The sequence below is a fragment of the Tiliqua scincoides genome, chromosome 10 (assembly GCF_035046505.1).
Source record: "Tiliqua scincoides isolate rTilSci1 chromosome 10, rTilSci1.hap2, whole genome shotgun sequence".
Taxonomy (NCBI): domain Eukaryota; kingdom Metazoa; phylum Chordata; class Lepidosauria; order Squamata; family Scincidae; genus Tiliqua; species Tiliqua scincoides.
The window spans coordinates 16,098,024-16,122,657 of NC_089830.1; the positions used below are offsets into that span (position 1 = coordinate 16,098,024).

General features: G+C 46.5%; 1 protein-coding gene across 3 annotated transcripts in view; it reads right to left on the reverse strand.

The window, feature by feature from the left end:
- The window catches only part of SESN2 (sestrin 2), a 62,307-nt gene that overhangs the window by 14,409 nt on the left and 23,264 nt on the right, over window positions 1-24,634 (reverse strand). For all 3 annotated transcript variants that reach the window (XM_066638662.1, XM_066638661.1, XM_066638663.1), the window contains exons 2-4: window positions 6,023-6,088; window positions 908-1,105; window positions 1-183 (exon numbers count right to left, since the gene is read on the reverse strand). In XM_066638662.1, the coding sequence (XP_066494759.1) occupies window positions 1-183; window positions 908-1,105; window positions 6,023-6,088 (447 nt within the window). The remainder of the gene's footprint in view (window positions 184-907; window positions 1,106-6,022; window positions 6,089-24,634) is intronic.

The following is a 24,634-nucleotide window of genomic DNA, read 5'->3' on the forward strand; positions in this document are numbered from 1 at the left end:
CTGGATATGGTCCTTAGTAATCAGCCAGGGTCGATGGGCCAGAATCTTGTTGATTTCATTGAGGTTCCTCAGCTTCTGTGGGGCATATTGCAAGCCTCGCAGCCACTCTGGATCCCCACCCACCTGCAGGAACTCCCCCATGTGGAAGCCAACAAGGTAGGAGCACTGGTGTCTAGCAGCAGCCTGAGGGGAGGGGGGGAGAGAATAAAGAGGAACACATACACACAAGATCACCCAGGAATTCACAATAGAATTGGTGGTTCAAAGATGGAGAACAAAGATGGGGAACAAAGGGCACTTTGGCAGGATTCAAGTGAGTTGGTGAGCCATCAACAGATTGGGAGGTGCATACACAAAGAACCATTGTCACCTATAAGACCTAGATTGGAAGTCCTCCTCCCACTGTGATATTAGACAGGTGGTGATTAGGGAGAAGCTAGGGATTTTGGGAGGGTGGGGGTGTAGGTCAATGGAAAATAACCTGCTTTTAATGCAGAAGGTTCCAGATTCAACCCCCTAGCATACAGCAGAGAAAATCCCTGCTTGGAACCTTAGAGAACTGGTGGTGCGATATCAAAGCAAATTTAGGACTATAGTCTGGAGGCACATGACACAGCCGCCTTGTTGAAGCTAAGCAGGTCAACATTAACCCAATGGGAGGCTGCCTGAGAAAGTAATGGATGCTGCCTTAAACTCCCTGATAAAAGAGAGGCAGAATGTAAAAGAAGTTTTAAAAGGTATTTATTGAAATCCCTTTCTAGAGATGCATGGAACTAAAGAAATGACATCTTGCACAGAAGGACATCTTTAAGGGGGAAACTAGTCAGGACAAGAGGCTCATACTTGAGACTCAAACACTGGTTGTCCATCAAATTCAGACACCCGAATCCCTGGCCTCCTCACTCACCATGATGGCAATGTAGTGGCGCTTGTGATATGGTAGAGGACCATCCATCCGCAGCAGGAGATACTGTGTCTTCCAGAAGCTTGTCAGATACTCTGGATGCAGCCCCATCACCATGGTTATATTATCCACTCTTCCCGTTGAAACAAATGCCTCAATGAAGAGGTGCCGCTGGGCACTCTCTGCTCCTTCTTGTAAGATCTAAGATAGGTAGAGGAAAGGGGAAAGACACTTGCTACTGACAGAGTGCTCTGAAGTTACTCAAAGCATTTTGTGTCCAATCGCAGTATATTTTTACATCCCTGTCAGGTAGGGATGTTGCTATTATCCTCTATATTGCAGAAAGATAGGGAGCTGGGCTGAGAGCTAGTTGCTTAGCATTACTGTATGGCAACCTTCAGTCTTGAAAGACTATGGTATAAGCCTACAGCACCCAGTAATCGCAGGTGGTCTCCCATCCAAGTACTAACCAGGCCTGACCCTGCTTAGCTTCTGAGACTGAGCTCATAACTTTGGAGAGATATGAACTGAGGACACAGCACCTTAGGCGCCTCTAAGCAAAAGCAGCTATTTGCTACTTGTGACTCTAGCAGTCCACAGATCTTCAGTGGTTCTCAAACTTTTTCTCACCGGGACCCATTTTTTAGAGAGACAATCTGTCAGGACCCACCAGAAGAGATGCCATGGCCAGAAGTGACATCATCAAGCTGGAAAATTTTTAACACCCCCAATACAACAAAATCAAAGCTAATTAATTAAAAAGTAAGTAAATTAAAAGTGTACAATAGGTTTAAACTTTTATTTAAAATAAAGAAGAACCCCCCTAACCCTCCCAAGCAGTCGCTGTTCTGGTTAAAAAAAATTCCCCCAACATCCCAAAGGCTGCAATCCTAGCCACACTTACTCAGGAGTAAGCCCCATTGACTGTCATAGTTAAACGCATATCTATAGCAGCCTGTTCAAAGTACAACTCTGTAACGTTTCCCTAAATGCAGTCACATACCAATAAAATACACATTGAAATGAATGGGTCCCATCTGAAACTGGCTTGTGACGCACCTAGTAGGTCCTGACCCACAGTTTGAGAAACACTGTTCTAGGCTATTACCACGGGTCAAAGACAAATAGGAAGCGGGAGCAATGAGAAGACTACTTAGCTCTGCTCTTACACACCTAGAGGGCCAGGCCACCCATGAGGCCAATAGAGGTGGCTGTGGTAACCTGACAGTGGGGGTGAGAGAGGAGAAAATCTAATAAAGCTGTGTTTCTCAAACTGTGGATTGGGACCCACTTTCAGGTGGGTCCCCATTCATTTCAATATTTTTTTTAAAATATATTAGACTTGATGTTACCATAGCATGTGACTGCACTGGGGAAATGCTACAGATCTGTACTTTGAATAGGCTACTCCAGTGTTTCTCAAACCGTGGGTCGGGACCCACTGGGAGGGTTGCGAGCCAATTTCAGGTGGGTCCCCATTCATTTCAATATTTTATTTTTCATATATTAGACTTGATGCTACCATGGTATGTGACTGCACCTGGGGAAATGTTACAGAACTGTACTTTTAACAAGCTACTATGTATATTCTTTTAACAACGATAATAAATGGTACTGACTCCTGGGTAAGTGTGGGTAGGACTGCAGCCTAAGATGGTTAAAATTCCGGTCATGACATCACTTCTAGTGGGTCCTGACAGATTCTCATTCTAAAAAAGTGGGTCCTGGCGCTAAATGTGTGAGAACCACTGGGCTACTCTGTATATGCTTTTTAACCATGATAGTCAATGGGACTTACTCTTGGGTAAGTGTGGGTAGAATTGCAGCCTAGGATAGTTAAAAATTTTCCTGTTTGATGATGTCACTTCTGGTCATGACATCACTTCCAGTGGGTCCTGACGGATTCTCATTCTAAAAAGTGGGTCCTGGTGCTAAAAGTTGAAGAACCACTGTAATAAAGGCTTTAAGTAACCCCAAAACTAGGCTACAGTCACTTGAGCACAGGACAAATGCTGCACACCCATCTTCTTCGTCAGTGGTAGAAAGGGGGTCACCCTCTCAGCTCCCTTAGGGTGCAGTCAACATGCAACAGTAGACAAACCTATTAGTCCCACGGCAGCTCATCTCTCCAACACAGTCCAGCTGTGTTTTCAATTCAGAAAATGTCCTTCCCACCAGCTCACCACACACCTCCCGTCCCTTTCCCCTCCAACAGGGAAGTTGCAGGTTGTCAGCTCCCAGAGTCAAAATCCCCCAGGGTGTTGTCTCTGGAAGCAGGAACCAGCTCAGCAGCCAGCATCACATTGCTGTCCAGGAACTCAGCTATCAACTTTCCAGCCTGACCGACAAGGGCTCGGGGGGGGGGGGGGGGAGACCCTGGAAATGAGGACAGCCAGAGAGAAAGCAGGTCACTGCCAAACTAGGTTCGCTGCCAGCAGACAAAAGCCAAAAGGTGCTGCCTGCCCCCGTTCTCTCCCGCCCCCCCCCGAAAGGCGAATGTTGGAATTTGATGAGTGGAATAGAAGCTGGAGAGATAGTTCACATGATGTTCCCTCTTCCATATTTTGTGTACAAAAACAGGGAGGGAAGGTCACTTGATAAACAAGGAGGTGATGACACCACAGGGCAATGTTACATGTGGGTCCCTCCCACCACAGCGGCCAGGAAAGGAACTCAAGGGCTCTCTCTCTGTTGCAATCAGCTCTCCCGTGCTCCAAATGTCAGAGACGCCTCCTTACTGAGTGGGCTGCCTGCAGAGGGTGGGGTGGCAACGAAGAACTGACACTTCCTGATCAATTGCAGCACCTGGGTCTGTCCCAACACTTGCCAAGGGGAAAGCACAAACACAAGCATAACCTCTGCTGCTTCGGTCAATCAACAGGCACACAGTGCAAGAGGCTGTGTGTGTGTGTGTGTGTGTGTGTGTATGTGTGTGTGTGTGTGTGTGTGTAAAGGAGTACAGAAATACATTATTTCAGTTTACAAGCCCTACTGTCTGTTCAGCAATTAAATTGTGGAGTCCTTCCCTCAAATGTTGCCCTGAAACACTGTTCTTATGTCTTCCAAAAAACCCCACACAAATACAAGAAAAAGCCTTGGGACACCTTAAAGCAGGGGTGTCATACAGAAGGCCCAGGGGCCGTATGCGGACCCCAGAAGCAATTTATCTGACCCCCATTGTAATCGGGCTCTCCCAGCTTGATAACTGGGCTCTCTCATATTCTGAAAATATGAACAAGTTTTGCACATGTTCCCTCCTGTCATTTGCAGCTAATGAGTTTCTATACGAGAACAAAGTACTTTTTTCCCCGTCATCCTCTGCTTCGGAAACTAAGCAGGGTCAGGCCTGGTTAGTACTTGGATGGGAGACCGCTTGGGAATACTGGGTGCTGTAGGCTTATACCATAGTCTTTCGAGACTGAAGGTTGCCAACCAACCATTTCTGCCTCACGACATCACTTCCTGCTTAATGATGTCACTTTCTGTTTCATGACATCACTTCCAGCCCTCAGCAGGCACCATGAATGCCAACTTTGGCCCTCTGCATGAAACGCGTCTGACACCCTTGAGCTAATGAGTTTCTGTGGGAGAACAAAGCACTTATTTCTGGCTACCATCTGCTTCATGATGTCACTTTCTGCTTAATGACGTCACTTCTGGCGCTCAGAAGGCACCATGAAGGTTAACTTCGGTTCTCTGTGTGAGACAGCTTTGACATCACTGCCTTAAAGGTTACACTCGTACATTTTGGCTCAACTCCCTCACCTAATCCAAAGTACATGCTCACAGTATAATTGCACAGTCTATCTCAACACCATGCCCCTCCGCTTCCTCTGCAGTCTTGCTTAGGTCTGTTCTGTTTCTCAACTGCAAGCCCCTCAGGGCAGGGACCTGACATCTCTTGTAAAGCACCTTTGGAACACAGGAAGCTGCCATTGAGCTCAGCATTGTGTGAAACTGAACAGCAGCAGCTACCCAGGGTTTCACAACCCAGGGATCTTTCTCTTCCCTGCCTGGAGGCGCCAGGGAGCAGACCCTTGTTCTTCTGTGTACAAAGCATGTGGTCTATGAAAGTGATGGGACAGCTGTAGCTAAGGGTGTTTCCAGTGAGTATACAGCACAAGTCTTGCTGAACACCATGGGCTTGCTTCGGAGTAAAATAAACAGTTTGTAAACTCCTCCAGCTATCGCTCTTCCCACTATGCACATTGATGGCGCTACATGAACAAATGACATAGGCTACAGGCCACCAAATCTTTTGTTATAATACATTATTAATTCAGTGTTTCTCAAACTGTGGGTCAGGACCCACTAGGTGGGTCCCCTCACCATGGTAAAGTTATTGGTGCTTCTCCCCAGTTTAAAACCAGGGTTTTTTTCCCCATAGTAATTCAATTCTGTAGGTTTAAGTTGCTATCTTAATGTTTCTTTGTGTTTGGCAGCATTCAGTTCATTGTAGTCGTTCACTCGAGTAGCATACAAATCTTCAACATCTCCTATAAGTTTAATTATTATTAGTAACAGTATTTATATACCGCTTTTCAACTAAAAGTTCACAAAGCGGTTTACAGAGAAAATAGTTGACTATGTAGTTGAGTTATTTGGGGGGAGGGGAAAGCCCTCCTTTCCTACAGAAGCCCACTCACCCCCTATCATAAGTCACCATTTCAGTAAGAAGCTGGGAAAGGAGGCTTTTGCAAGGAAGTCTGAGCGCAGCACTGGATGCTACCCAGTTAAGAGTTACTGACATTTACACATTCACTCGTACCTGTTATAGAATCCAGCCAGGTCTCTTGATACTTTCCCTCATTATGCACGCGCTGGTTCAATGTATTCATACACACACAGGTTCCCCCCCCCGGGGGGGGTGATAACTGACAAGTCAAGACATACTTCCCCCAGGTCTCCTCAAATCTCCCTGCAGCAAGTCCTTTTGCCCCGAGGTCATTCAACATTTGAAAGCGACCCCAGGTCCCCCATGCCTGTATGTCACTAGGCAAGTACAACAATTGCAAGCTGGACTTTTTTAGCAAACTAGGACTCAGGCTTTGGGGTGGGGACTGGGGAGGAGAGAGATGAGGAGGGAGACAACCAAGTTACACAAGCAGTGCATCTTACCTCTTCTACGGGGATGAAGGAGCTCGGTCCTCTCCCCAACTGCCGGGGGATTTTTATTCCTCTGTCCTGGGAACAGAAAGAAACGGATGTTAAGCACGCCCATTTGGGAGACACCCTCTGCTATCAGTCGTCCCTGCCGTCCTGCTGCCGGAGGGAGGACAGCAGCCAGAGACTGAACATCACACACACACAAAAACGGCTCTTGGGAGAGGGCAAAGCGGCAGACAAGGCAGGCAGGGAAGAGAGCCTGGAGCAAGGCTGCCAGATTTTCAGGGAGGCTCTGCTGATAAGACGTCTTTTCCTCAACTCCGCCTCCTCCAGAGCTACCTGCAGCAATAACCCCAGAGGGCTTGCATCAGCCACACCTGCCCCAGAACTGGTTATCCCAGCAGGCGCACTGAAATCTGTCACCCACTTGCTTGCCTCTGTGATCCTTGAAGATGAAGGGGAGGAAAAGGGCACCATTCCCTCCTCACTCCAAAAGGAGCATCCAATTCAAAAGGAGCAGCTGGTTAGCCCATATCAGATCCATCTTTTGACACAAGCAACCTGCTGATGAAAGACCGAAGCCCTGTTACAGGGAGAGATCTCTTCCTATGAGCAGAGCCTATGCTGACCTCAGCAGACTATCACCTTGCAATGCTCTGCTGCCAGGGAAGAAAGGCTCTTTGACCCAATTCCTTTTTCTTATTCCAAGCACCCATGGTGCCAAAGTAAAGAGCCTCTGGCAGCAAGACGGCCGAGCCTAGGAATCACCAGGGCCAACCTTGCTGAACTCTGCGAAATCATAGACTGAACAAATTGCCGATTCAGAGAAGGGAGCTCAGTGCTAGGCTGCGCTACAGGCCAGCAGCTTGGGAAAGGGGTTGTAGCTCAGTGGTCAAGAACCTGCATGGCACACAAAAGGCCACAGGTTCAATCCCTGGAATCTTTCCTGGAGAGGTGCTACCTCCAAAAATATGAACCAGGGGACATCCACTCAAATTGAGTGTTGGGAGAGTTAGAACAGACAAGAGAAAATATTTCTTTACTCAGCGTGTGGTTGGTCTGTGGAACTCCTTGCCACAGGATGTGGTGATGGCGTCTGGCCTGGGCGCCTTTAAAAGGGGATTGGACAAGTTTCTGGAGGAAAAATCCATTACGGGGTACAAGCCATGATGTGTATGCGCAACCTCCTGATTTTCGAAATGGGCTATGTCAGAATGCCAGATGCAAGGGAGGGCACCAGGATGAGGTCTCTTGTTATCTGGTGTGCTCCCTGGGGCACTTGGTGGGCCACTGTGAGATACATGAAGCTGGACTAGAAGGGCCTATGGCCTGAGCCAGTGGGGCTGTTCTTATGTTGTTTGACAGAAGCAACTCGGCAAAAGTCACATTTTGTGGCAACCTCGCTGTGACCTGCCTTCCGCCCAGCCCCACACCATCCCCCAAATCCTTAGCAATCCCCTTTTGTTACACTGTCCTTGTCCATCACTGCTCAGTACCAGATTCCCCCCCCCAATATATTTAAGTGTTGGCAGTCCTGCAACGCCCTTGGCCCCCCACCTCAGGTATCTCAATTTCAGGGATGCATCCAACCCAGCAGCCTTACTGCTGAACAGGCAAGCCTTAAATACCTTGTGGAACCAAATGGAGAGTCTGGGTGCCACCACAGAAAAGATCCTACCTCTTGTACCCATCCCTGAATTATCTGCTGAGCAAAAAATCATTTGGGAACAATAATTCTGCGATGACACAAGCATTTGGGGCAAGGAGGAGGAACAGATTGGAGACTGAAGATGGATGCCAAAAATGTCTACTAACTACAGTGCTTAATGGTGTTTAGTTCCTTTTTTGCAGGAATTCCAATACAACTTTATTGGGTGATTAATCAGACCGATTTGCCTGTTGCCAATCAAATAATTTTATTTTTTTTTAGAAGACATCCAATCAACAGCCCTAAGTTATGGTACCCAGCCTGCCAGCCTCCATCAGACATTCTGATGCTGAGCAGTGGTGTCACTAAAGTTTGTATCACCTAGTTCGGGAGGCCAGTACATCATACCTATGATGGATCTTCTACCATGCAGTGGGCAGGGCAACGCCCTGGGCAGTGGGCATGATGATATACCATTGCCCCTCACTGCCACTGGTTTTTTTGCTATAACTTTTGACAGAATGGAGATATTTTGACATGTTTGTTTCCTTGAACTCTGCATGAAATTACGCATTGACTGATATACAACATAACAGGATTATTTGAAAATACCAAGATTTAAATTTTTTTGGCCAGTAGTGGTGTCACCCCCCCTCTCCACGCATGTCACCAGGTGAGGCCCACACACCCTGTACCTCCCTAGCGACGCCACTGATGTTGAATCACGTTACTCAGTTACAGCTAGGAAAAGCTGAAACTTCTCTCTGGATCAGCTGCAGGCCTTTGTACAATGCAAAAGTGGACAAACCTGGGGGATTTGAGTCACAGGCATTCCACCAGAAATTCTAGTTACAGTGGATAGTCTAACTTTTAACTGGGGGCAAAGCATTCAGCCAAGAATGTTTATAGCACTTGCTCTCCCTACCCTGTTGTTGTTGTTGGCAACCTTCAGTCTCAAAAGACTATGGTATCGCGCTCTGAATGGTGGTTATGGAACAGCGTCTAGTGTGGCTGAAAAGGCCGATTCGGGAGTGACAATCCCTTCCACACCGAGAGCAAGTGCAGTCTGTCCCTGGTCTGTCTCCCAGGCTATGAGCCTTCCTTCTTTGCCTCTTTGCCTCAGACTGCTGGCCAAGTGTCTCTTCAAACTGGGAAAGGCCATGCTGCACAGCCTGCCTCCAAGTGGGCCGCTCAGAGGCCAGGGTTTCCCACCTGTTCCTCAACAGGTGGAAACCTCCCTACCCAAGTTATCGCAAAAAGATAATCTCAATGTTGTTATGCAAATATGCCATTTTTCCCCAAACAAAGAGTTAACAAGATGGCTTACACAGTAAAAATCTTTACACCCCTGTAAGGTAGGCCAATTACTCTCTCAGTTACAGATCAGCACCCCCCCAGGCCAACCATAGGTTGCCCAGTTAATTACTGGCTGAGCCATTTTGAACTGGGGGACCCCTTGGCTCAGTAGCGATCTTCTCAATCACTGCTAAATGAGCTCTCTCCTAGGAAATGAACAACTGCACAAGCACAGCAATTCCAAGACAGGCGCATGCAGGCGGCAACCACAGCTTCCCAATTTCTTCACTGCACCCAACTGCTCAGAGTAGTTGATTGCATCCAGTAATATGCAAAAGTTCGGCACAGCCTTGAGGCTTATAATGCATGTTTATGTGACTGTCAGCACTCATTTTGCTGTTCCCTGCAGAATTATGGGATGCAATTATAGGTAGAAGAAACTTTAGAAGAACTCACACAAAAAACCCGTTGATACCAAATAAAGGGTGGCAGGGAGAGAGAAACTATGACGGTTCACTATGCATTCTCCATGGCCATAACCTCAGAGATGTCCCAGTCACTGGGGTCACGCTAGCGAATGGACCAGTTTTGCAGGAACATAAGAACATATGAACATAAGAACAGCCCCACTGGATCAGGCCATAGGCCCATCTAGTCCAGCTTCCTGTATCTCACAGCGGCCTACCAAATGCCCCAGGGAGCACACCAGATAACAAGAGACCTCATTCTGGTGCTCTCCCCTACATCTGGCATTCTGACTTAACCCATTCCTAAAATCAGGAGGTTGCGCATACACATCATGGCTTGTACCCCATAATGGATTTTTCCTCCAGAAACTCGTCCAATCCCCTTTTAAAGGCGTCTAGGCTAGACGCCAGCACCACATCCTGTGGCAAGGAGTTCCACAGACTGACCACGTGCTGAGTAAAGAAATACTTTCTTTTGTCTGTCCTAACCCGCCCAACACTCAATTTTAGTGGATGTCCCCTGGTTCTGGTATTATGTGAGAGTGTAAAGAGCATCTCCCTATCCACTCTGTCCATCCCCTGCATAATTTTGTATGTCTCAATCATGTCCCCCCTCAAGCGTCTCTTTTCTAGGCTGAAGAGGCCCAAACGCCGTAGCCTTTCCTCATAAGGAAGGTGCCCCAGCCCCGTAATCATCTTAGTCGCTCTCTTTTGCACCTTTTCCATTTCCACTATGTCTTTTTTGAGATGCGGCGACCAGAACTGGACACAATACTCCAGGTGTGGCCTTACCATCGATTTGTACAACGGCATTATAATACTAACCGTTTTGTTCTCAATACCCTTCCTAATGATCCCAAGTATAGAATTGGCCTTCTTCACTGCTGCCGCACATTGGGTCGACACTTTCATCGACCTGTCCACCACCACCCCAAGATCTCTCTCCTGATCTGTCACAGACAGCTCAGAACCCATCAGCCTATATCTAAAGTTTTGATTTTTTGCCCCAATGTGCATGACTTTACACTTACTGACATTGAAGCGCATCTGCCATTTTGCTGCCCATTCTGCCAGTCTGGAGAGATCCTTCTGGAGCTCCTCACAATCACTTCTGGTCTTTACCACTCGGAAAAGTTTGGTGTCGTCTGCAAACTTAGCCACTTCACTGCTCAACCCTGTCTCCAGGTCATTTATGAAGAGGTTGAAAAGCACCGGTCCCAGGACAGATCCTTGGGGCACACCGCTTTTCACCTCTCTCCATTGTGAAAATTGCCCATTGACACCCACTCTCTGCTTCCTGGCCTCCAACCAGTTCTCAATCCACGAGAGGACCTGTCCTCTAATTCCCTGACTGTGGAGTTTTTTCAGTAGCCTTTGGTGAGGGACCGTGTCAAACGCCTTCTGAAAGTCCAGATATATAATGTCCACGGGTTCTCCAGCATCCACATGCCTGTTGACCTTTTCAAAGAATTCTATAAGGTTTGTGAGGCAAGACTTACCCTTACAGAAGCCATGCTGACTCTCCCTCAGCAAGGCCTGTTCGTCTATGTGTCAGGAGATTCTCATTCCTTCCTATCAGGCCATGCAGTTTCCTGCATTTTCAGAGGTGCGTGTTTCTAGGTTTTATACAAGCCAAGGCTGAGAAACCAACAAGAGGCTATCCATATACTACCTGCACTCTCCGGTCATCAGAGGGAGCCCTTCTGACTATTCCACCACCAGCAGAGGCGAGGGGAATGGCAGCTAGACTAGGGCCTTTTTGGTGGTGGCTTCTCTTCCCTTCCCCTGGAATTAAGAACAGCTCCTTCTCCAGAAACCAAATTGGCGGGGCCTTAAGACTTTTTTATTCCAAGAAGCTTTTAACTGCTGGCATCCTGGACTGGCACTTTTTTAAATTTAATTGGTGATCCATTGGTGTCAGATCTGTTTTAATTGTTTTAAGTTTATGTTATATGTCACTTTGGATGCCACACTGGGTGGTAGAAAAGCAGGGTAAAAATCCACAAAGTAATGATTTTGCATTTTACAACACGCCTATAGAATGATTCTGAAGTCTGTGATACTGAGGGATCATGCATTCACCAGAACTGGGTTGAATGAAAAAGGAGAATCAAGGAGGGGGGAAAAAATGAATGAGGTTCCAAGTTGCAGAGAAAATCATTGGCTGCCCTTCACTGCTTTGTCAACAGAGGTTCAGTTGCATGTTCCCCATCATCAGAACCCCATTCGGTGGCAACAGACAACAGAGTCTTTTCGGATGCAGCCCCCAAACTGGAACCTTCCAAGGTTTGTTTGGTGCTCCACCAATGGTCTTTCAGTGCCTGGTTAATAAGCCATTTTTTCTGGCCAGGTATTTGAGTTGGCTCGCGTTTCCCCTCTCCCCACACACCACCCCCATATGTTGGGATTTTTAAAAAAAGTTTCTGCTGATCTTGTGGTCTTTATTCACTGGTCTCCTCCCCCTTTGTGCTTGCATTTGATACAGTCCCTTCTGGGAAGAGACTGCAATGGAGGTGGAGAGGAAGACTCGGCAGCTGCGGCCACAGATGTGCTTCGAAACAGGTAGCCGACACTGCTTTCAGGAGTGTGCTTTATCCAAATGCTCAAACGGAGATATCTGTAAATAAAGTCAGTAGTAGTAGGCAACCTTCAGTCTCGAAAGACTCTGGTATCGCGCTCTGAATGGTGGTTCTGGAACAGCGTCTAGTGTGGCTGAAAAGGCCAATACGGGAGTGACAGTCCCTTCCACACTGGGAGCAAGTGCAGTCTGTCCCTGGTCTGTCTCCCTGGCTGTGGGCCTTCCTTCTTTGCCTCTTAGCCTCAGACTGTTGGCCAAGTGTCTCTTCAAACTGGGAAAGGCCATGCTGCACAGCCTGCCTCCAAGCGGGCCGCTCAGAGGCCAGGGTTTCCCACTTGTTGAGGTCCACTCCTAAGGCCTTCAGATCCCTCTTGCAGATGTCCTTGTATCGCAGCTGTGGTCTACCTGTAGGGCGCTTTCCTTGCACGAGTTCTCCATAGAGGAGATCCTTTGGGATCCGGCCATCATCCATTCTCACAACATGACCGAGCCAAATAAAGTCAATGCTGTAAAGAAACCAGAAGCTTCCAGAGATCTCTCCTCCAAAGAAGAGTTGCAGTTCCTAGAACATTTCACAGCTCAGAGCAAGCATGCAACAGTGTACTGCAAATGTGAGAACTAGCGAGCATGGGTTGCCAGGATGGGGGGGGGGGCTTACTCTGGACACCCCTGAACACAGCCCTGGTTATATAACAGACTCTATAAAAAAAAACCGGGGACACAGAGGGTTGCAAAACAGTTTCATTTACTCTCAAATGAAAGTTCGTGCAAGGGTAAAGGAATACTACCTTATTCTGCAAAACCTCAGAACTGCTGACTCTTGGAAGACATGATAAAAAAAAATGGATACAAGCCAAACTCTGGTCCAGAGGCACAATCAAGGCAGGACTCTGGCAGACTAACCTTTGTTGATCTCCTCTCTTCCCACTCCCCCCCCCACACACATCAGCAAGCCTAACTAAGTTGGAAAAATAAAGCCCTCCAGAACTGCAAACTCAGCAGACCTCTTCTCAGCTGGGCCAGGCGAGACGCACAGAGCTTTGATAAAGCAAGGGTGATAGAAAGGTCCGCTATAAGGAAGGAGGCAGGGGGAAAAATGGGGAGGTCAGAGGGTGCATGGCAAGCTGGTTAAACAATACTGTATGCTCAATCACCAGACTCCACTGTAAACCAATCACAACAAGATCTGCAAGGAGGTTTTAAAGCAATGCTCTTTTGAAATGGCTTGAACCATTTCCAAAGGTGGTATAAACCAATGCCGGTGGCCAAAAGGTTAATTTGTATTTCTTTCTAACATTTATGTCCTGCCCTTCTGAGGTTTTTCTCAAATTGTGGCTTACTTTTAATTACCGTGGTTTTAGATAACTCACTTTTGATTCCCTGCCAATTTTTGTATTTGCACAATTCTTAAGAGACGTGCTTGTATGCAAGTTGCGCTGAGAGTATTTTGCTGGAAATGGAAAGCATATATTTCAGGAAAGAAGGAAAATCCAATTTTGGCCCATCAGATTAGCACAGCGGCTCTCAAACATTCAGTACTGGGACCCACTTTTTAAAAAGACACTCTGTCAGGGCCCACCTACCTTTATGAGACTTTAAAAAAAGTGATCTAGAATGTAGTAATATTTTTTATTTGCAAAAACAAAACTTGATCCATTTCTCATAATGAGGCGGCCTTAATGAATAGCATCAAGGCTTGAGAGGCTTAGTTATGTGACCCAACCTTCACCTGCCCCCACTACCTGTCACTGATGGACTTGGAGAAAAAAAAAAAACAGCCCCCCCCCCAAAGATGCTCAAACATTAATCTCCCTAAATTTACACAAGCCTGCAAAATGCAAGAGCTCAGCTTTGCAGGGTAGTTAGCAGCTATCTGATTTTTGAACAGTCTCAGGGCTTGAGGCAATTAGTTACCTGATCTTTCCATCACTCATGTTTTCATTGGAGGCTCTGGGGGACCCATCAGAAATTGGGTCCTGACCCACAGTTTGAGAAATGCTGGATTAGCAGCCTTCACAGCAATGCTACCTTTTCTCACGCAGGGGTGCTTCTCGGGGCCAAGGAGGAAAAAGAGTACAGATGTATGCTGAAGCTGAAGACATTTTGGTGAAGGGCAATATGCTTTCTGGTGTGATTTGGGTGCAGCCAACAGGACAATACATAGGGCACTATTATCAGAGGCCTCAGAATCATAAATGCCATCATGCCCAATATCATGATGTTCTGCTCTGTACCATTTAAGCTGCAGCCATTGCCAACCCCTTCCAGTTTCATATTTGCAAATCACCATCAGGGATTGAACTTCTACCCTTGCCAATGAACGTGGGCAGCAAGTCCAGCTCTTTCTCCATTCTTTATCCTTTAACATCCTCTAACCACATTACACCAGAACCAGAACTATCAGAAAATCTGACAGTTTGTGGAAAAACAATTAAAAAATTAATAAAAAAAGAAAATCTACGAGGGTAAATATGATGTTTAAGGATGACCAGCACATTGGGGGGGCTACAATGTGGCAGGAGGCCCGCATTCCGTACGATACAATGGTCCTCTTAACATCCGAGTACAGTGGTACAGTAAGCTTTTTTCTTGGCCTACCAAAGCAAGGAGTAACCTACAAATCACACTTTCCCCTCAATAAGGTTTCAAAATCCTATATACACTTACCCGAGTAAGCCCCACTGAGTACAATGGGACTTGCTTCCAAGTAGAAATGCATAGGATTGTGCTGCAAGACAGCAAATTTCCCTGCTTCCCCTATATTAGCGATTTCCCCTATGAATTCAGCAGAAAACATTTGTCCAAGCAAAGCATTTGGTTGATGGTGCAATACATAATAGATAAGATCTTCTATATCCTGAAGGACAAAATACCATTATCCATAGTGGTTTCTCCCTACCTTCTCTCCAGGTGGTATTAATCTGAAGGGGAGAGCCACATGTGCTCTCCAGGCATCCAAAAATCCACTCACCAAGGGAGAAGACCCTCAGCTCTTTGGCGAGGATGACACCCAGGACCTCACAGATCATCCTCCCTCATTTTTCCTGCCATCTTTGAGAAAGTAAAAAACACTGCAGGAGTTCCCTCTGAGCAGCAGATGGCTTCCATCATTTTTTATCTTTCCATCCCAGTGCAGAGACAGAAGATGCTGCCTCTCTCCAAAGCATGACTAGAAAACGACTCACTGCGTGAAAGAGCGGAAAAGACACTAGCCACAAGTTATGGCCAGTAAGAAAAAGTCATGTTGGCATTTCTGGATCCCTTCCTTTCACTGCCCAATTCAAGACCCATTTGTTGCAATATCAACTAATATTGGAAGACCAATCAAAACTGAAAAGAGGCAATTTTTCAAGTGGCGCTCCTGGTATATTTAAGCAGGGGGAGAGTAACTGCCCCTCTTCACCCCAGCACGGTGTCTTTGCTAATGGCTGTTTCTGGTGGTTCTTCTACAACTTTGTGAGCCCCTTTGGGACAGGGGGCAATTATTCAAATTTGCCTGTAAACTGCTTTGTGAACTTTTTTATTGTAAAACAATATACAGTGGGCCCTAATTATCCACGGAGGTTCTGTTCCCAGAACTCCTGCAGATATAGAAAACTGTGGGTATTGAAACCTGTGGTTTTTGCCCCCACCCCGACCCAACTGAAGCTGGGCTCCATTCAGGCCCAGAGGGTTTCTGAAGCCCACAGAGGGCTCACACAACCACCCGCAGCTGCTACGGGCCTAATACCCAAAATAGCCCAAAAAAGTGACTTCCAGTTTTTATTGTAAAACCAAAAGTGATATTTTTATTGCCTTATAAAGCAGTGGTTCTCATACATTTAGCACCGAGACCCACTTTTTAGAATGAGAATCTGTCAGGACCCACCAGAAGTGATGTCATGACTAGAAGTGACATCATCAACTAGGAAAATTTTTCACAATCCTAGGCTGCAATCCTACCCACACTTACTCAGGAGTAAGTCACATTTACTATCATTGTTAAAAAGCATATACAGAGCAGCTTGTTAAAAGTACAGGTCTGCATTTCCCCAAATGCAGTCACATACCATGGTAGCATCATGTCTAATATATTAAAAATAAAATATTGAAATGAATGGGGACCCACCTGAAATTGGCTCACGACCCACCTAGGCGGTCCCAACCCACAGTTTGAGAAACATTGTTGTAAGGCATTATGAGGACCGAGCAAGCTGCGGGGTGGCTGCAAGGTGGGATATGCACAGCCTCTTCGGGCTTCAGAAAACCCTCCGGACCTGACCAGAGCAGTGCTCCTATCAGACTCTAAAGGTTGCGGGGGAGGCAGTTCAGCATTTGTGGATCAAGAAATCCATGGATGCCAAACCCACAGATAAATAAATGGGAACCCACAGGGCTCCCATATAAATATTCTTAATAATAAATAACCTCAGATGACTCATTCAAACTGTCCTAATTGGTTCTTGTATCTTACTCGCACAAGATATGCAGATAAGCCTGGAGTGCAATCCAAAGCAAATGAAAGATGAACCAGAATCAGAAGAAGGTCCTGAGGTTTCCTAGCCCTACGCTAACATCATACAAGGCAGATGACATTCACACTAGAGGACACATTCTAGGCACACATTCCAGAACCACTTGAATTTGGTTACAGTGGGACCAGGGTATCCATGGATCCAGCATCCGTGGGTTTGACTCGCAGCAGATGACAGTGGATATCAGGGTCCAAGTTTAAATGCCTTTAAAACAAAACCAAAAAAAGGCACAAAACTGGGGCTCCGTGACCCCACAACTGGGTCACACCACAACTTAAAAGAGATGGGTCATGTAAAAAAAAAAATCACAAGTGTTTAAGAAAGAAAAGAAAGAGGACCAACAAGGAAAAATCTGAAGAGAAAGAAATATATACGGTCAAAGGATGCCTCAAGTGTTCAAGGAATTAAAAACCACCTGACTCCAACAACACTCCAAAGAGCTCTCCTGCCTTTTGCCTAATGAAAAGTTCTGGTTAGCTTCACAAACCACGATCCATTTATTCCCAAGAACTTCTATCAATTCCTAAGAACGTGATCATTTTAAAATGACATTCACAGCATAGTCTCAGGGCACCAAATGCAGCAGCAACTTTGCTGGAGCTTAAGCATGTCTAAGCCTGGGACAGTGACTGCCTGGGAACACTTTATACCACCTTTTGAGTCCCCAAGAACAAAGGACGGCAGAAGAGAAAAGGTGATCAATAGAAGTCAGTGGATCAGGTTCAAGAAGACACAATCTATAGCCAGCCCCAACCAGTTACTGCCTGCAAGTCAGTCACAAAACAGCCAAGGTTATTCTCCTTACAGCCAAGCAGACATACCTTGATTGTAAACCTTGTTCAAAAGCTCCTTCCAATGCTCTCAACAGCAGCTCTGTCCTCATAGCTTACCATCCTCCGTGGCTTCTGTGCTTCCTGTTCTAACATTCTAACAATAGTACTGGATCTGCCCACTGATGTCTCACGTCACAAACCAGTTTCCTATGATGCAACCTGTTGTCATCGAGACAAGTGATGAAATGCACTCACTTAGTGCACCATTCTGGAAAGCAGGTAAATCAGAGGAACCAGATGGTCCTCTAAAAAGGAGAACAGCAGAGGCACTGACATTCCCCCACTCTCCTCCTCTTTGTCATCAGATTAATGCAAGCCCACTGTCCTGCTGTCACAGCAGCTGAACCAAAGACTTCTCCACGACAGACAAACCCTGCTCCCAAACCCCACACTCTGTCTTTTCTTCCAACACAGGCTTGAGGAAACCTCAATTGTAAATCCTGTGGAAGCAGAAAGATCAACTTGCAAACTGGTTCAAGTGCCAGCCTACCTGGCAGGGTGGCTGTGAAGATCACACACCAAGATTGCCAACAGTTGAGAGCTCTGCCTCAACTGTTTTTATTTAAAGCCAAGCATAGGGCTGTGTTGCCTGTGCACCTGCAAAACTGTGGTTTATTCAAACCTTGGTTTGTTCCCAAGCTCCAATTAATACAAAACACAGAACTGAGTAATTAACTATTTCACTACATGCTGAAAACAAAGGCTTTCACTCTCTTCTTGCACATGAAAAGAGAGGGTAAGGGAAGCTTGTGACTCTCCTGGCCTTGATCATATAGTAGTGGGAAACTAACGTTTCCCATTATGTCTGAATCAAACCAATGAGCCCTTGCTCCTTTTCCCTTATTATCAGCACAATCTTATACTTACTCAGAAGCACATCCTATTACGTTCAGTGAGGCTTACTATTAGGAAAGTACATAAAAAAACTGCGATCCAGTGTATTTTCTCCCTCTAAAGTAGTGGTTCCCAATCTTTATACGAAGGTAACAGAATAACTTCTTACCTACAGGCAGTGGTGTAGCCACGGAGGGGCGGTCCGCCCCAGGTACCAGCCAGGGGGGTGGGTGTGACACCACAAATGACCCAACATCACGAAGGTTACAAAAAACCCCATCATGCTATATACCATTGGATGCAGAATTTTCAGCAGAATGTAATGGAAAAAAACAGGCTGAAATATCTCCTTTCCATCAAACTTTATCGTCAAAAAACCAGAAACAAAAAAATGCATGCAGCCCTATGGAAAGTGAAACCGAGCCATATCGCATGTTTACTCGTGAGTAGGCAAACTTGCCTTAGTTCCTCGGAAAGGGCAGGCTGAGAGGAATCCAATGACACCAGAATGGTTCCTATCCAATGAAAGCAGCCCCCCAAATACACCCAACAAGGAGGTCCCTCCCCCCAAGCAGACGAATGTATTCAGCACTACAGAAAGGAAAACTAAGCCACATGGTTGCGTTTACTCATCAGTAAGCAAACGTGCCTTGGCTGCTGGTCAAGTCAGGCAAAGGGGAATGCAAGGCTAGCTAAATGGTCCCAATCTGATGAAAGTGGAGCTCAATAAATGCTCCAGAAGGCAGTACAGCCCTCCAAAGAACAAAACAGAGGCTTCAGCTGGTAAGGTGAATTTTTATTTGTTTTTAGACTTGTAAAGTTAGGTGGCTCCTGATAGTAATATGATGAAAGAAAAGAATTTACACTGAACAGGGCACTGGGGAGGGCTGAAAATCTCACTGATATTTTTGTGGGGGGTGTTATTGCAGGCAGGCTGAAGAGAAAATTCACTTGGTGAAACAGGGCTGACTTCCCCTTAATTATTTATTTTTCTTTAACTTAATTATTTATTATTATTATTAACAGTATTTATATACCGCTTTTCAACTAAAAGTTCACAAAGCGGTTTACAGAGAAAAATCAAAGAACTAAATGGCTCCCTGTCCCAAAAGGGCTCACCATCTAAAAGATGCAAAGGAATCCCAGCAGACAGCCACTAGAACAGACACTGCTGGGGTGAGGTGGGCCAGTTACTCTCCCCCTGCTAAAAAAGGAGCACCCACTTGAAAAAGTGCTTCTTACCCAATTAGCAGGGGTTATTTATAGTTATTTATTTTATTTTGCTTGATGAAGTCACTTCCAGAGGGTCCTGGACAGATTGTCATTCTAAAAAGTAGGTCCCAGTGTTAAAAAAGTGAGAACTACCGCCTTAACTCAAAACAGGCCAATGAGACATCCTCAGTGGGGGATGACACCCTAGTGACCAAAATTCTGGAAATCGTGGCTTTATGTCATGTTATATACTATCTGATGCAGAATTTCATCCATTGCTTGTGGGGAAATATTCACTGCATGTATTTTCTGGCCATTATTATTATTATTCACTTCATGTCGTGACTATTGCTATCTCTGTCTCACCTACCTCACAGGGTTGTTGTGAGGACAAAAGAAGGGGAGGAACCACGTACACCACCCTGAGCGGCTTAGAGGAAGGGTGGCACAAAAATGTGAATTAATTAATTAATTATATCGTATAGGATGACAAAAATTTCTGGGCCCCGGTATCAAATGACCTAGCTACGCCACTGCCTACAGGGCTGGCACAGGGTTGGCACAGGGTGGGGTGGAGACTTGGCAACGATAGCACTTTTGCGTTCGTGCCGCTGCCCAAGTAAAAAAAGGGGGGGTTCACACTTACCCAGCTGCAACAAAGGCGAGAACCCTGGTTTTGTGGCATTTCCAGTCAGTGCCTCTGGACAATTCGGAAACCCCCACTTTTTAAACTTTGGCAGCGCCGCAAACTCAGATGTGCTGCTGCCACCGTCCTACCAGTCACTACCAGTGACCACTCCTCTTAATGGGGAATTAGGTGTTTCCGGTTGCCCTGGGGGGGGGTAGCAACCCCCAGGTTGGGAAACGCTCCTCGAAAGAAACAAAGGATGTCGCTGGGTGATGTTTGAGAACTTATTGGCAAGTTTAGTTACTAAGGTCAAAATCTGACTTGCATTTACCCAGATGCAAGTTCAATGGAACTTGGTAGGGCTTACTTACCATGTAAGTAACATGGATTTTTCCTTTTGTTAATTTTTAACTTAAATTAACTTGTTAATTTTTATTTTTTTATTTTTTTTAAAGAAAAAGGATCCCAGCTGAAAACTTTTAAAGCTTGAACTGGTCAATGTACCACTGAGGCCTCCAGCCATCTGCACCCTGCCCTCCATCTCCTCCCCTCCTACTGCATTTATTGGAAAACAAAGCGGCTTCTCAGTTACTTTTCTCCTAACACATCAAAATCCAACTGAGATTACTCCCCCCCTCCACACCCCAGAACACAGAAACTGCATGGTAAAATGCCTTGGGATCGTAGTAAAGTTTATGAAAGGTATGTCCTCAGAAATAATTACAACTCCCTGAACCAGCAGCACATCCTCCTCTGGCTGTAATACCTATGCAGAAGTGGGGGGGGGGAACTGTTTTGGGTTCTCAGCTCACTTGATAGTAGCGTGCCCTGGGGGGACGGGACGACAAGAAATCCAAGCTTGCGTATTTTCACCTGAGAAGCGGCTCCACCAAATGAGATTCGACACTCAGGTTAACAAACAAGCCCCGGTGTGCTAGGTTGGGAGGGTGACGCTGCGCTCCGGCGATTCACGCTTAGTCAGGAATTGGCAAGAGCATACTTGATAAGCAAGTCAGGAAAGGTTAAGCAAATTATCAGCGGTGCTGAAAAACAAGATTATCATCGTTGTAAACGGGGAGGCCAAGAGGCCACAGAGCCTAATGGAGCCCTAATTGAGCCAAAGGAACCTGGGAAGTTTCTAATTCAAAAGGGCTACCGTGATCCTTCAAAACATTAGTATGGGGTGCAAGATACAGAAAAGCCACAACAGGACAATCAAACAGCAACCTGTACAGCTATACAAGAAGGACCACTGTTGCCCAATGATCCTGCAACCAGCTCCCAAGTCCTGATCTGTGGCCTGCCTCTGACACAGATTCAGTTGGCAGGCACCAGAGACAGAATCCATGTGGTGATGGTATCTTGTTTTTGCGGTTCTCTTCCCTGGAGGAATGTCTACCCTTTCCTTTCCTGCTTCTGACTGGGTGCTGAAAACCCTCCTCTTTCAAAAGGCATCAAATGGCCATTTTAACTGGTGTTGAAACCGACTTGTTCTTCTCATTGTTGGCATCCTTCAGTCTCGGAAGACTATGGTATCTCGCTCTGAATAGTGGTTCTGGAACAGAGTGCCCTCTCCAGTGCGCGAAGCCTGGGTAAAGTAGGTATGGAGGATAGGCTGTTACCCATGCAGCAAATCCCCCCTCTCCACGTCGCTGAAATGGTCCAATGGAAAGGCAGAAGCCAATACGGTTGGTTCCAGCGGTGTTGCAGGAGTTGCCAGAACGTGACTGTGTTCAGCCATGAACTGCCTCAGGGACTCCAGCTCCGGATTTTGCCTCGAGGTTGACTCCTGAAGCCTTTTCCATAACTGGATGTAGCCACAAGGCAGTGGAGGTTTGGGATCAGAGTTTTCCTTCTCTCAGATGAGCTGCCTTCCCAGGCTGACGAGTCCCATCTACCCGGTGGCTGTTTAGTCGCCTCTTACGACAAGTACAGCCAAACTGAATAGAATAGGCCCTCTTCTCATTGTATACCTGTGCTTTTGTTTTAATTCAAGGTTAGTCAGCCCAAGGGGGCTTGCCCTTAAAAGGAGGGACAGGTCTTTTAAATTAAAAAATGAGAGATGCCATACTAGCTCGAACATGTATCAGGGCAGCACAGCCACCTAAAAGACAGTGGGAGGTGCCCACTGGCCAGAATCCATGACGCTCTACTCTGCATGGCGACACATTAACTTTTGGAAAGTGCCATGCGGAGCAGAAAGATTTTAACATGCAGCTGGGGAAGAAAGGCATACCTTCAAATTATGCAGGGCACAGGTAGTTCAGGATTTTGGAAAGTCAGCACTGGTGCTCTGGATCAAGTCTGGATGCTTCTCAGGAGCCAGGGCAGTGGTTGCAAAATTGGCATTAAAAGAATCTAAACAGACACCTCCCGTCAACTATCTGCTGCTGGCCACATTCTGTACCCAAAGAAGTTGCTGAGCGCTTTTCCACGTAGCACAATGCAAAATTTCAAATTGGGACCCTGAGGAAACCAAGCGTGCCCAAGCCAAGGACACTCCAGTTCTCTCCCCCACACCCAGAGCTCTTTTGCACATGCCAAGAAGTGCTGAAATGTGCAGCACCACTTCTGTGACATTCAGAGGTGAAGCATGAGATGCACCACCGGAATGCACAAAAGGACCCTAGCTCTGTTCTGTGCAAGAGCTGGTGCGGTCCAGAGGAGAGCACGTTTGACAAACTTAAGGTGCAGCACAATCCTATATACATTTACTAGGAAGCAAGTCCCATTTGTATTCAGTGGGGCCTACACCCTAGTAAGCATATTTTGGATTGCAACCTTAGTCCCAGTGCACGCTTACGTGGGAATTACTCTAATGAGCATGTGAAAGATTGCAGGCATAAAGCTCCATGCTGTGGCACCCTCTGCTGGATGTTACACATCTATCTGCCTTTCTTCCATACGAGTAAACCCTGAGGTCCCCAGTCTGCAAGGAGCGGCTCCCAAGGGTGGCATGGTGAATGTGTGGGTCTTTGTGTGTCCCACTGCTGTCTAAGATGCAGCTCATGAGCATGTGCAACAGGGACTTCTCAGCAATGGCCTCTCTGAAACTTCCTCCCATATGAAGAACTGTTTGCTCCCTCCATCCCTATTGTATTTATTTTTCAAACTTTTATATTGCTCTTCCTCCAAGGAGCTCAGGGTGTTGTACATGGTTCCTTCCCTCCTTCTGACCTCACAACAACCCTGCCAGGTAAGGAAAGCTGAGATACAGTGACTGGTCCAAGGTCACCCAAAAAACTTCATGGCTGAGCAGGGAATTTGAACCCCCTGCTAACTGGGCACGAGGCACTTTTTCATGTGGCATTCCTCTTATATTTAGCAGGGGGAGAGCAACTGACCCTTTTTATTTCAGTACAGTGTCTTTTCTCGTAGCTGTCTGCTGGTGTTCTCCTGCATCTTTTTAAACCAGGGGTGTCAAACAAGGCTCATGGGCCAGACGCGGCCCCTGGAAACTTTTGATCTGGACTGCATTATAACTGGGCTCTCCCAGAGCTGTGCTGCTTCTGTCGAGGCTCTGAGAGGGACAGATGGAAGGAGGTCTCAGAAGGCAAGGACACTATGGGGATAGGGGTGAATCCAAGTAGGGTTGAATCTGTCTGAAAACCCTGGAGAGTGACAGACAACACCAAGTTAAATGAACCAATAGTTTATTTCAACATAAAAATCATCTTTGTTATTTGGCTCTCTTTTTGTATTTAGCTTCAGAAAATTTGCTGTTATCATATGCCTCAGCAAGAAAGCAGCCTTGAGACAGAGCCCTGATGTCTGTCCTCCACACTCTCAATGAACTCTAGACAAGACTCCTGCACTGCACACTTCAAGGGGCTACCTGTACAGTCAGTCTGGAAACTGCAAAAGCTTTGCAACTACAAGGAAGGGTCTGCATTGAATTCAAGGTGACTACAGGTGCAGCCGATTTATCCACGGATTTTTTATCTTCAGATTTGTCTCAACTCAGTGGGGTGGGGGAACCAAAAGCACACACACCTCTGCCCTGCACTGGTGTCTCCATCCATTTCCAGGCAGCCCAAAACACTGCAAAAAGGCTCTGCCTCACCCAGGCAGGGAAATAGCCCTGGAGCCCTGGAAGAGGTTCCCCTTGCAAAGGAACAGTAACACTCCTGGAGCCCCTGAGCCAGCAAAGAAGCTGAAGAGGGGAAGGGGGGGCCAAAAATCTCTGTAGCCAGAACACATGCAGCAAAGTGAAGCACTCTCACTCTCACAGGTGTGGTAGCAACAGAGGGGATTGCTTAAAAAAACCCAGGGAGTATTTGCCAAATTCCCTTGAGATGGTGCAGGCAATCACTAACACAAGCAACCCCCCCCCATGGTGTAGGCTATCACCGACACAAGCAAGCCTTCCCATTAAGCAAAGCATGAGATTTAGCCTACAATCCTCCCCACACTTTCCTGGGAGTAAGCCCCATTGACTACAATGGGGCTTACTTCTGAGTAGAAACACATAGGGCTGGACTCTTAAAAGCTCAACGGGACAGCTGGCAATGGGGAGGGCCAAGTACAGAGCGGAGGGGATTGATAACAGCTGCCTTAGTTTCCTTCCATCCGGAAGTGTCAGGCTGCAGTGTATTTGTGTAACTCTATTGAATT